Source organism: Pteropus alecto, unplaced genomic scaffold (genome assembly GCF_000325575.1).
Source record: "Pteropus alecto unplaced genomic scaffold, ASM32557v1 scaffold60, whole genome shotgun sequence".
Classification (NCBI taxonomy): Eukaryota; Metazoa; Chordata; class Mammalia; order Chiroptera; family Pteropodidae; genus Pteropus; species Pteropus alecto.
In genome coordinates, this window is record NW_006430726.1 from 725,333 (window position 1) to 738,512 (window position 13,180).

The window sequence follows — 13,180 nt, forward strand, 5'->3', positions numbered from 1 at the left end:
GCAGTTCTCTGCTCCTCACCCCAGCGCTCTCCACCAAAACCAGAAAGAGAGGAACTAAGAATATCAGTGCTAAAATTTCTAGTGAATTTGCATGTGTATGAAAGCATAGCTAGTCTAGCAATGAGTTCTCTGCAGACACCTAAGAGAGAGAGTAACCTTCTGTTCATTCTGAGGTGAATCAGTAGTTCCCCTCGTGTCCCTGCCCCCATTTTTAACATTTAGCCTCTCCCACTCCATTTCAGCGAGTTGTGGTTGAATTTGTAGGACTCTTTGAGGTTTGGCACTGTTATGGTGATGTGGTTTCATGAAAGATACTGCAGTGGCCCTCAAATAAGGAACTAGGTGCTGCAGTTCCTGGCAGGAGGAAACTCAGCAAAACACGCCCTTGGGGAGGGCCGACCTGGCTGCTCTTCTCCGCTCTGAAAGCCCAGACCCAGGTAGGATGGGCCTGCGATATTCGTGGTGCTTGGGCAGCCATGAGTGAGTATCAGCTTCCAGAATGATGTGTTGTCGATCCTCACTGTTTGTCCTCTGACATTTGATCTGTCTTTCTGCCGTACCTCAACAAGATGTATCTCTGAACTTCCCCCTGAGTGACTACTGTTGTTAGTACAGGAAGAATGCTTTTCTCTGCAGTTGATTGGACAGGATTTTAACTGTATGTTAGTATCAGACCCAGACTTTTTTGTGTTACAGTTTGCTATACCAGATGTGAAGGCAGAGGTTGATTGCTGCATAGCAGCTAGAACACTGGGGAGTTTGTTGAAATTCACTCTGGTCTTTTGAATTTTGTCATGCCACATACATAACTCTTGAGTTTTGGGAGCAGCTGTGGATGGACCACAGTTCTGGACCACCAGTTTGGATGCTATAACCCCATCTCTGAGGATTGGCCTCTTAATTTCTGTTTTTCTACAGTTGAAAACTTGCTATGGTTCCTGTAAAATTTGTGATAACAAAACCTAATTAATGTACCTGAATAGCTTCTGATAAGTATTTTATCAGATGTTCAGTTTGTATAATTTGAATGGGGCCATAATTTGAAACTGTTATAGGGTAGGTATCACTGTGGAAGTGGAAAGAGCTACAGAAGTTTTGGAATTAGGTCTGTGTGCAAATTCTGGCCTTTTCACTTACTAGCTGTGTGCTTGGACAGATTAAGTTATTCCTTAAGTCTTAGCTTTCTGATGTGAAAAATGGAAATACAGTAATACCTCCCTCAGAGTTGTGAGAATTAGAAGTAAACGATATTTCTCTGGTGCCAGTAGTTAATATTCTTAGTTTCACTGTTTTGTGTTACATCCTCCTCATTCCCATCGCTTTCTCTGCACAGCTACATTGCCCCTGGACACACTGGCCAGCTGGTTGCTACCTCAGGACCTTTGTCTGATACATTCTGTCCCAGTAACTTCGTACGTTGGCTCTGTCATATGATTCAGATCAGTTGTCAAATTTCTTCAGAGATTTTCCTGACCACCTATCTGAAGAAGCCACTGTTTCCACTCCAAAGAGTTTTATGCCATAAGCGCCGTGTTTTATTTTCTTAAAGCACTTGTCTCTACCTATAATTATAGCCCTTTATAATATAAGTTCCATTATAGGAGGAACCTTGGCTGTGTTATTTATTCATCAATATATATTTTAGCATCTAGTATTATACTAGGTACTTCATGAGTATTTGTTGAATATTTGAATGAATAGATGTATAACAACCTCGACTATTCATTTTCTGGAAATGGGATATTTTGAGAGATCTTGAAATAACGAACTTAGACACGGTACAGAGAAGACTAGATGCCAGGTAGAAAGCATTTTTAATACAGTGGCATGCCACCTACAGTGTTATCTTTTCAACGGGCTTCTGGTGACATTTTATTTGTGTAGAACCTAATAATTTTTCATAAACTGAGAAAAGTGTTTCTGTAATTGCCTCCTTCATAACCCAGTTCTCTCCTCTTTCATAGGACTTCGGTTTGCATTTTAAGCTTATACAAAGTAAGTTAAGATTCTCTGTATACTTAGGCTGTAAGTATCTTCTGGGGTCTTTTGTATATGCAGACCCTTTCAGAGACTACGTGCTGATTGGAAAATGATGATGTGGCCAACATACAAATATTCAATAGAATGCCCTTTAATACCTTTTAACGATGTAATCCGAGGAAGCATTTTGCTTTTAATTTTTCTTTCAGCTCATTAATCCACATAAGTTACTGTACTAAATTACTTGGGAATAGATTGCTCGGAATGAATTTAAAAATTTATACTTAGCCCTTATTCAACCAGCATGAAAATTTGGTTTGTTTACCGAAACTTAGTTCTCTCTATATATGCAGGACATTGGCCTTGTCACTTGGAAAATTAAAAATTATATTTATGATTAAAATACTGAAAAACTAAGATACTTCTTTACAGCGTGCTAGTTTCATTTTGCATACTGTGATTTGTTTCCATTGTTTCACATTTGATTCAGGGAAATCACGTCAGTAAATTACAGAAGCTGTTTGTGACATGACTGTTAAAGTAGTATTTGGATGTTTTTGATTTTGTAAAAATACTAATAAACCATTTTGGACTGAACTTCTAAAATACGGACTCTTGAATGTTACTGAGTTAGTTTTCAGCTTTGCCTAGGCCTATGTGAAGTGTGCTTTGGGAGAAAAAGAAACTGTCCCAAAGACCTTAGCTGGCACCACGTTCCCCGTTCCCGTCTGTGCGATGGCTTTGCTTTCTCCTGCCACTTGCCTGTCTTGCCAGCCTCTGTCGATGTTAGGAATATAAAACTCGGTTCCTAGTAATCGTGGGGATCTGTGTTGTAACCACTGCTGTTCAGAACGAGGCAGGACCTGGACGAGGGCTGATCTGCCGGTCTTTGTCACTGATTCCTGATAAGTATAAAATTGAAAATACGTGTTTAGAAACTTTCATAGTAACTTGAATGTAATTTATATTTGTTGAATCTAATAAAAACTTTGGGCTTAAGTTCTGTATCTTATAAATTTTATTTCTCTAGTAATTCATTTTTAGAATTTTTGTATTCGCGATGTGGAAATTTTAAAAAATCTAGTCCTTTGTAAATAGTTTGAGAAGTTCTCCGACTCACTTAATGAACTTATCGTACAGTATTATAGTCAGAGAGAATAGATCAGTGTTATTATATGTTTCCACAGAAGTAGCAAATTAGGGTAGAGAGACCTGAAAAAAGTCACATCTATCAGTGAAAAGACATTGTCTCTTTACTTGGACCTATTTTACCCCTCGAACTGCTTCTAAATAAGAGTAATCAATTTCAACAATTGAATAAAAATTGCTGAATCAAGGCTATAGGTTATAAAAAATACACGATCATTATAAGTTTATGGGTTCTTAATTTGAATGATAGTAACCTCATAGAAAGTCAAGTGAACTTCATGAGGATAAGAAGTCCTCTTCCCAGATGAATGAGCAAAAATGATTGTTCCTGGAAAAGCTGGTTTACAGAGTGACGACTTCATTATGATTACAGTTCTTGGTTTCTAAAAGCAGAACAAATAGCTTATCTGTAGAATCATGGAATCGTCACCATTGGAAGCTTATTAATAAATTGATTTTAATGGTCACTGTTTCACTGGAGTTACAGATTTATATTTACCTCTTAATCTCTATTACACTGAGTTTCAAATGCTTTCAGAAATAAGACTGGAAGAAATGGACGTGCATTCCTTTCTCTGTTTCATGATTAGGTAATTTAACTTCATAAACATAGAGAATTGCTATTTGATTTTGTTTTGCATGTGCTCCCTGAGAACGCTAAAGAAACTCTTAACATTTTAAAGACGTGCTATGTCTCCTAGTGGCTGGGTATTTGACTTTTCTTCCTGATCTGTTTTCTGTCATCAGTTTGAAATTACTTTATCTGCTTTTGTTATTCTTCCCGTTTCAGATTATTTTGTAAGTACTTATCTCTTTTTTACCCCAGCCTAGAATTTGATTTTCAGTCAGCAGTGATAATATTCTTCCTTTCAAAATAATTCTCACCTGCCTGTGTTTCCCCACTCTCATTAAGTAACATCAAGCACTTTGTATGCAGAGGACACTAAATAGTTACGAAGCCAATAACCGTCTTGGAACAGGCAAAGAATCCTAAGTTCTGTGAGACGTTGACATAGCTTTATAGAACCATAAATCCAAATAATACTTAAATAGAAATCTCTAATCACATTCAGTTTGTTTGTTAGTCGAGGGTCCATTTGAAGTGCCTTTTGTTAGCCCGGAGATGAGTTCAGTGCAACTGTGTTAGAGTCCAAGCTCATGCTTTTGTGCCGTGGTTTATTTTCCCATGTTCCCTTGAATGTAGCTCCTGATGACACCTGCACTATGCTGTCCCTGTCCTCTGACTTAAGCCAGAAGCAAGAAGGATAATGAGGAAGGATTAGTATTTATTTATTTTTAACAATTAAGTTATACACAATAACATTGTTTATGATGCCACCACCACAAGGTGGGGTTATTTCATTCTCAGATATTACCTCTCACCTTGCCTAGAGTTTCTTTAAACAGTTGCGGCAGAAACTCTATTTTGCATTTCAATATTTTCACTTTATCATACTTTTATCTATTTCTATGGTCTTTATAATTATTTTCGAGGCCTTCTAAGATGTGAGGAGGAGAAGAGAAAAGAGCCAGAGAAAACAGTGGTGAATAGGATGGCTTTCTATGAATGTCAAGTGAGAATAACTTTCAAAAGAAGAGTCAGGTCACCACTTTAAAATTCTGCAAAATTCTCGTATGTTAAAGGTAAAGAAAGCCCACTGGATTTGGGGGTTTTATTGTCAGTGGAGACCTATGACAAATAAGTTTGAGCTGTAATGGGAGTGAGTGGGAACCAAATTACCGGGAAGGGGAGCACGGACAGAAGGTGGTCCATGGGGTTTGTGCAAGTTTCACAGCCTCAGTACTGCTGACACTTTGGGCCTGATGGTTCTTTGTTGTAAGGAGCTGTCCCCCTTCTGGGCTGGCTGCTGCCGAGGTCGTAATGGTTCTTGCAGGCTGGTGGGGCAGGAGCCAGTCCAGAAGCAGGTGGAAAACGATAGGCATCCCGGGGACGATTACTGAATCAGGAGCCGTAGGAGGACGGGAGGAAGCAGAGCAGCCCCACTGTTTCGAAGAGCATCCTCGAAGGCGAGGGCATGGACAGGGGCATTGTCAGTGCATCAGCATGTTTTAGCTCATGTTAGATAGCCTCACGCTTCTCGCTTAGAAGCGAGGATGAATGAAGTAGACAGCGTTAAAGCTGGGCCTTTGAGGAAATTATGGTAAGTTTCAGTAACCCCTGTAGGGATGGAGTGTCACACAAGTGAGCGAAAACTGAGCAGCATTGAGGCCTGGCTGAATAGGGACTTAAAAATATATATATTAAAAACATTAAAATCTTAAGAGGAAAACCTGTAACCCAAGTAACTACCTTAACACATTTTTATTTGTGCATTTTGCTGTCGAGATTTGCCTACATTTTCACCTTTTTAATTTTGTTTATTTTATTGAATATTGTGGATTTCAATGTTACTGAACTGTTATTTCAGTTATTTTTAATGGTATATAATAGCCCATACATCTGTTCTTTAACAAACAGCCTTCTAATTGCTGACTGGGTTAGGTTGTTTCTAATTTTTAATACTATTATACTGAAAATCGCAGTAAACATTCTTATACCTAGAGCTTTGGCAGATTTTATTAGTGGACCCTGTAAAGGTTTTACAGAGTGCTGATGATGGAACAGAAAATATATTGGCTTAAATGTCACCTCAGTGAGGTCTTCCCTGACCCACCACATTTGAAATTGGAACCCTTATATCGGTTTTATTTTTCTCCATAGCTCTTGCTCTTATCCAAAATACTAAGTGTCTTATTTAACCTGAATGCCCTTATCTTCCTTGCCAAGTATATAAGCTCCAGCAGGACAAGGATTTTGGCGTGTATCACCAGCAGGACAAGGATTTTGATGTGTATCACCTAGAATAATATTTCCTGGTGTATAAATACTTGCTGAATGGTGGGGTTACCTAGACCTACAGGCAAGATGGGTTTAGAAGACTGTTAGCAACAGGTATTCATGGGAGTCAGTGGGAGAATAATTGCTTTGACTAGTCTCTGGTATCTGGATGGGCTGGAAGCAACAGAACTCCACAGGAGACCCAAGGGTGAGACCTTGGAGACGGTCGTGGCAACAAAAGCACATCCCTCTGGAACGGGGGTGTGGGAGAGGCAGATGCTGAGTAGGTCATGGTTGCAGAAGGGAATTTATCAAGTTTAGATATTAGAAAGGAAAACGTTTGAGAATTAATAATGGCAAGGTTTGTAGAAAACTCCATTTTGCTGGGAATGGACTATATCACTTTTTACTTGTTTGACAAACATCCCAGTCTTAGCTTTTTGTATTTGGTTCACTCTGGTGATATATACATCAAGTTTTGCTATCAAAGGCCTTTTTTTAATTGGAGTATGGCTATATGTGGTAATTTAAGTAAGCAGCTATGCCACTTATGTCTATCAGACAACTAATAAGGCAGAGCTAGTGACAGTGCCAACCCGAGCTTCAAAGCTGAGTTTACAGAGAAGTTGCCACCCCCACATATGATATAGCTGATAGACTTCTTAATTGAGTCATTCAGTTGAACTTTTAAGTGACTGTCTTATAGGTACTTTTTTATTTGAGGTCCCTTTACTCAGAGTAGAGCAGCTTGGTGAACACACAGAACATTTAGCATAGTATATGCCAGGTTCATTTTAAGCAACTCTTGGTGAGTCACTCTTGAGTATGGAAACTACAGTAGTTTTCATTTGGAGCAGTCTGAATCGTTATCCCCAGCCAGTACATGATTCTCCAGTTTGTTATAGGTTTTCCACCATAGCATATTTTTAGCTTTCAAATTCCTTCTACTCTCTGGTGAATTGTTCATGACAGACAGGTATGATTTAGTAGACAAAACACTGGAGAGTTGTAGTGTTTCTCCTTCACATTTGTCAGTGGGTAGCATGTCTTTTATTTCTTAATTCTTTAGTTTCTTCCATTTAAAACATGATGATCTCAGACGTAACCTTCCTTCTTTTCTGGAATCCTTGGGATACTTTACCAGTCTACTGGTTCTTTATAGGGAGAACCACATGAAGAGATTTCATCTTTTGCAGCCTATCCCAGAAACAGTTTTTTACATACCTTCATCTGTTTTATTTGTTTACGGGGTTTATTTGTAATGTCGATGTGCGAAACGTCCATACCTGCGGAGAGTTTTTATGAGTTTATTTGAGCCAGACTGACAATTGCCGGGAAGCAAAATTTCAACAGATTAGGAAAATGCTCTGGAGATGGAAGTTTTGCAGCTTAATTTTTGCCTTAGAACCAAAGGAGGAGCATTGAGGAGGATTACACGAAATCCATTGGTGGCTTTAAGGGGGCGGGAGAAGGCAAAGCAGGGAAATCCGGGATTGGATAAAAAGTAAGAGAGAGAGAAACATACTTCTTTTCCATTGGCGGGCACAGGATAGATAATAATTAACATTTACAGCACATAGAGATGGTATTTGGGGAACACGATAACAATGAGGGTTTGTATGGTCTCGCACTCTGGTGTGAGGATGTACCCTGAGGGGTCCAGAAAAAGGGGATCCTCTGCCATTCCAAGGGTATGTTATCCTAGATATAAAAAGACAATAGACAGGCTTACTTTTAAGGTAAAGATTGACCTTTGCCAAGAAAGCTACAGGCCCAGAACGTGACTACCCACCATGACTCGCTTTTAGTTAGGAATTTTTACGTTCCGACCATCTTGTGTGGTTATTTTACGTCTCTGAGTAAGGCCCGCCATGCAGGCCTCCCCTGAACTTGTCAGGTTCAGTATGTGGCCCCTTTTTCATCCACAGTAATGAGTTGAGTAAAGTTCTGCTTTTTAAATCTAAAAAATTATAAATTGACATACTTGGAACCAGGTGCTTCATTCAAAATAGGATTTGATCGTTATACTGAGATAAGTAGAACGTGGCATGGCATTGTAGTAGCTTTTCTCCATGTAGTTTGAATTTTGAGGATGCTTCCTCTGCCTACTGTTAACAAAAGTTGGAGTGCCCTTTCCTTGCATTTGGAGAGATGAGTTCTTCCTTCCCAGTGTGATGGACTGCAGTTATCATTAGCATATGGTGTAACCCATTTCAAGAGGAACGCTTAATAAGCCTGGCTTCTAATATTGAATACCAGGCTAGAACCATCCTGTTTGCATTTCCTCATTATTTGGTTGTTAGCATAATATTGACTTTTTAAGATGCCAGGCTTCTCTCATCTCCATGAAAAAGACATCCTGAGGGAATAATCCTGCAGCTTTCATTTAACCCATTTGTGACCTCATGGGTGGAGGATGGAACAGTTAGTTATATCCCTGAGTCACTGGTGAACTGTTCAAACCAAATTTCTGCTGCAGAGCCTTAAAAAACAATCAGGTCAGCAGTTTTGCATAACCTTAGAAGGTTAACCCTGTGCCTCGAGGCAGGACATAGCTATGTATTAACTGGAGATGGCTTGCTTACAGGGAGAATGCTGGAGAACCAGACTCTTGGAGCAGTTTATCCTATGAAATACCTTATGGGGACTGTTCTGTGAGGCATCATCGGGAGCTGGACGTCTACACTTTAACCTCTGAGTCCCAGTCACCTCAGGAGCCGCTATTTCCTGGAGACAGTTGCACTGGACACATTTTTAAACTTATGAACATCCAACAGCAGCTAATGGTAAGGAAGAAAATTTCCATTTTCAGGCTTTTGTGCTCTCATTCCGTACCCCAGTAAACCTTGCTGTAATCAAAACATAAAAATGCTTCCCTCAGAGATTGCAAAACCTGTAAATAAAGCAATTTTAATAGTATTTGATGTTTCTGCGTACAGATACAGAACTAGCATTGGGATTGTTCCAGTAGGAGACTGAAGTTTTCATTTGTTTTTGCCAGGTTTTTGAAATAATGAAAGATACACAGACACTTTGCAGATACAGAAATATGTAACATCCAGAGCTAAATTTTCCTGGCAAGAAAGGGAATTTGTTTAACTTTATAAATTTGTCGATTTAACTTTATAAAACTAAATGAGCAGAGTAGCTTCTGAAATTTTTACTGAAGAACAAAAACCAAATTTACTGAGAAAAAAAGCTTTTTCACAAGTATTTCAATGAGCGATGATACTGCTACTATATTTAAATCGATAGTTGTATGGTAAAAAGATCACTAAAAAGAAAAATAAAATAAAGATTTTATAATCCACTCAAGCCTTCAAGATAAAGTTGTTGCCAGACATAAAAACATTACGGACTGCCTGGTTGCATTCGTTATGGGTAATATAAACGTCATACGGGTACATCTCTCTCAGCCATAACATCTGAAAGACTAAGTTTAGATCATTTTTCCACCCAGTTTATTTCACAGCTGATTTGATTTGGAGAAAGCTTGACAATAATCTCATTTAAGGCCATCGAGGGTCAGCTTCATGCCAGAGGCTTCTTTGGGAGCAGGCATTATGTTTGAGACCAGCAGGCCAAGACGTTTCACAGTATGGTCGTATGATGAGCCTGCCTCTGCCTTTTTGAATCATATTTGTTTGAGAACAGGTGTCATTTTATTTTTCTCTGAATGGGCTGTTAAGAAGTCAGACTTTCCCTTTAGAGGTCTTATTAGGTGAATGATAATCCAATTGAACATATCAGTTTGTAGGTGTCAAAGCAACCTGCAAGGTTTGGGGATAGTTGACAGGAAAACATGAGAAATTAAGAGGAAGATACATGTGTTATGAGCCCTAAAAATTTTTCAAGTAACATCACTTTTTTCAAAATGTTTCTTCTGTAATGTTTATTCTTTATTAATTTTAATGACCTGCTTTCGTAATTTTCAGGCCACTGTTACACTCTCAACAGGAATGGAAGCAAGCTAGTTTTGCATACTCTAAGAAGCACAGCCCAGAAGGTTTTAGTGAAAATCCGTTTTTCTTTCACTGTCTTATTGGAAGGACTTTAGTGAGCATGACACATATTACACTTATATGCATAGACTTTACAGTAGACCCAGTAAGGCAAGAATAGTCTGATGATGGAGTACTATAAATACTCAGTATATTTGCTCAGTAAATAAATGAGAGGACAGTGGACGGTAGATATGCATGAGATTATTGCAAGATCAGATAGTGAGTGAAGAGCAAATCAGATGTTTTAAAAGTCGTTTTTATGTACTAAACAAATAGTATCATTATAAGAATTTCAGAAATTTCAGTCTGAAGTCAAATTCCCCCTAAAGATCAGCTATATTTGTTTTTCTCCACTTTTCCTAAGTCTTGTCTGCATGTACGTGCGATTTTTTTACACAATTATAACCTTAGGTTAACTAAGGATTTTATTTTCTCTGTACATTGTATTATAAATATTTCTGATTTCACTTTGATCTTCATAGCTAGCATTTACATTAATAGCATAGCATTTTCCATCAGGTGGTGATCATGGTTATTTTTAACCATTACCATGTAGTTGGTTATATTGTTGCATTTAAAAACATACTTTAAAGTTAAAAGAACTATTTTTGAGGTATCCTTAAGCCATAGTACCTCTTGATAATAATCAAGAATTAGGTGTTATTAGTTTGATGTTATTTATCTAATATTTAGTTTGAATAACAGAGGAACTGCTTTTATCAAAAAGTAAAAGAATATCTGCCATTGTACTGTTTTTGAAATTATGAACCTATAACTAAAACTGTTAATTCAGGTTGAATGGTGCATATTTGGGGGATGAAAGGCCCTTAACTCCTCAGGAAGAATTTACCTGGATGTATGAGGCAGAATGGAACCAGCCTCTGCTCCTCTAAAGACCCTAAAAAATAACGAATTTCTCAGCTGCTCTTTTGAAGAAGATATATCACTGATTTTTTTTTAATACAGTTTTTGAGGCCCAGTTTTAAGCTACTTTCTAAAATAAGTTCATAGTATAGAAAATAATCATGTGTATTCTTGACAGTTTTTATCATATGCAGCTCTAAGAGATGACAGTGGTATCAAGAACAAGAGAGAATTTGTTTGTACTTATTTAGATCAGCTTACTGTGTAAGCTTAGAGGGGCTGCAAGGAAGTGAGCTTTCTCCAGCAGGGTTTCCGCCTATAGGTTTCAGTAACATCTTTTTCCACGAAGAGTTTTTAAAAAATATTTTTCATTTCCTCCTAGAAAACAAACCTCAAGCAGATGGACAGTCTTATGCCTTTAATGATGACAGCACAGGATTCTTCAGGATCCACTGCCCAAGATACAGATGGCCAGTTCCTTTCCCGTGCATCAGTGTCCACGGACAGCCGGCAGCTGTCTCCTCCTGCAGATGCTGAGAGCTCTCCATGCTGCCCAGAGAGCACTGCTGGGCAGATTGAAAGTTCCTGTGACTTGTCCAGTGTGGGTAAGGAAGAGCATAAGGACCGTTCCTATAGGAAGAAAAGTAAAGACGTGGGAAAAAATGGGGAAGAAGTGGGGCCAGCACCTGCTGTGGACTCTGGAACTGCGTCTGAACCCAGCAGCTGCCTCCAGAGCATGCCCGATTGTGAAGCAAAGGGCACAGAAGGCTCTCCATCCTGTGGAATCAGAAATGAAGAAACTGGAACAGAATCTGCAATGGCCACAGACCAGGCAGCTCTGAGCAGTGGGGACGTTGTCCGGCCAGGAGTCGTAGTTGCGGCTCCAGACACAGGCCAGCATTTCTCTGCAGGTGAGCTGGTCGTCAGTGCAGCAGCAGATGCCAGTGTCCCACAGACTGCAGGGGAAACAGGACATGGCCTCGTGAACCCAGATGCCACCTCCCAGAAGAATAAAGGCATGGAGAAGAAGGGGGAACAGGCAGAGGAGCATGGGGAAAGTGCGAAGGGGAGACTTGAGAACTCTGATCTCAGCGCAGCCGGGGCCTCTGGTGTCAGAGACACCAGCACGCCTGTGGATAAAGCCGGTGTTCCCAACTGTGTCTCTGCCACCAGCTCCGTGTGTGGTGACAAACCTGCTCAGTCTCCAGTAGGATTTCTTAGCACAGAAGCCTCCATTGGAAAAACTGCAGACACTGGAACTTCAGAAAGTCGTAAAGAGAGCTCTGCCATTTCGGTGGACCAGAACTCTCTAGTTCTTCCAGCTGCTGCAGAAGACAAGATCTCAGATGCGTCCGAACCTGATGCTCCCTTGGCAAACACATGTGAGGCAGTGTCACCCTCTGATTTAAACTTTCCCAGGCCACAAAAAGATGTTATGCCAAAGCAGAAATCAGAAACGAATTCATCTCATGTTCAGAGCAAGTCACCCATCTGTTCTGCATCTGGAGACGATAAACTTCGCGCTGCCTCTACATGTCAGCAGAGCACAGTGACTTCTAGTGGTGCGTTGGCTGGGAAACAACATGGTGACACAGTTTCCCAGCCCGGAAGCACCACCACAGAGCTGCCCAATACACAGCATCCACCCGCTGCCGTCTGTCCTGAAGGCTCAGCCACCTTTGACCATGTTAGAGATACCCGGGGAGATGTGGGGTTTTGTTCTCTCGAAGTTTCGGATAAAGAGGGCCAAGGAAGAGATTTGAAATTAGAAACATCTTTAACCAATGTGCTTGAGGTGCTTCCACATCCACATGCTGTTGTCCCTAAAGCTAAGAAAGAACCAGTGTCAGACCAGGCACTGTCATCGGGCAGGACTTTCTCTCTGGCAAGCAGTCCAGGCAATGAATCAGTAACCAAAGATGACGTACTTTCTCTTGTCCCCTCCCAGAAAGAAAAGGGAACAGCAACTTCTGAACCATACAATGCTGCAGATTGTGAAGATGGCCGAGATTCGTGTGAGCCGGATAAGCAGCCACTAGAAGACAGTGCGGCGGGTCTGCCCACACCCCCTGCTGCCTTAGCCCTTCCGCCCAGCATGGGGAATGCCAGTCCCGTGGGATTTGGTGGGGAGCAGGAGAGGCCCTGCCCCTCAGCAGCCCCTGAAGTTCTGAGTATCGAGGGGGATGCTGACTGCTCCCTGCTGCGTGTGGGTCAGGCTGCTTTGGCCTCTGCTACCAGTTTGACAGAAAAAGGAAAAAATCCGGTGGTTCCAGAAAGCTCTGCAGCTCAGGGGCAAGACGACAAGGATAAAGCGGTGATTTTTTCCTCTGTTAAGGAAGACACT

General features: G+C 40.4%; 1 protein-coding gene across 6 annotated transcripts in view; it reads left to right on the top strand.

Moving 5' to 3' along the window:
* The window catches only part of AKAP13 (A-kinase anchoring protein 13), a 234,334-nt gene that overhangs the window by 106,447 nt on the left and 114,707 nt on the right, over positions 1-13,180 (top strand). For all 6 annotated transcript variants that reach the window (XM_006905247.3, XM_015593782.2, XM_015593780.2 and 3 more), the window contains exons 6-7: positions 8,556-8,754; positions 11,219-13,180. The exon at positions 11,219-13,180 is cut by the window's right edge and continues 1,177 nt beyond it. In XM_006905247.3, the coding sequence (XP_006905309.1) occupies positions 8,556-8,754; positions 11,219-13,180 (2,161 nt within the window). The remainder of the gene's footprint in view (positions 1-8,555; positions 8,755-11,218) is intronic.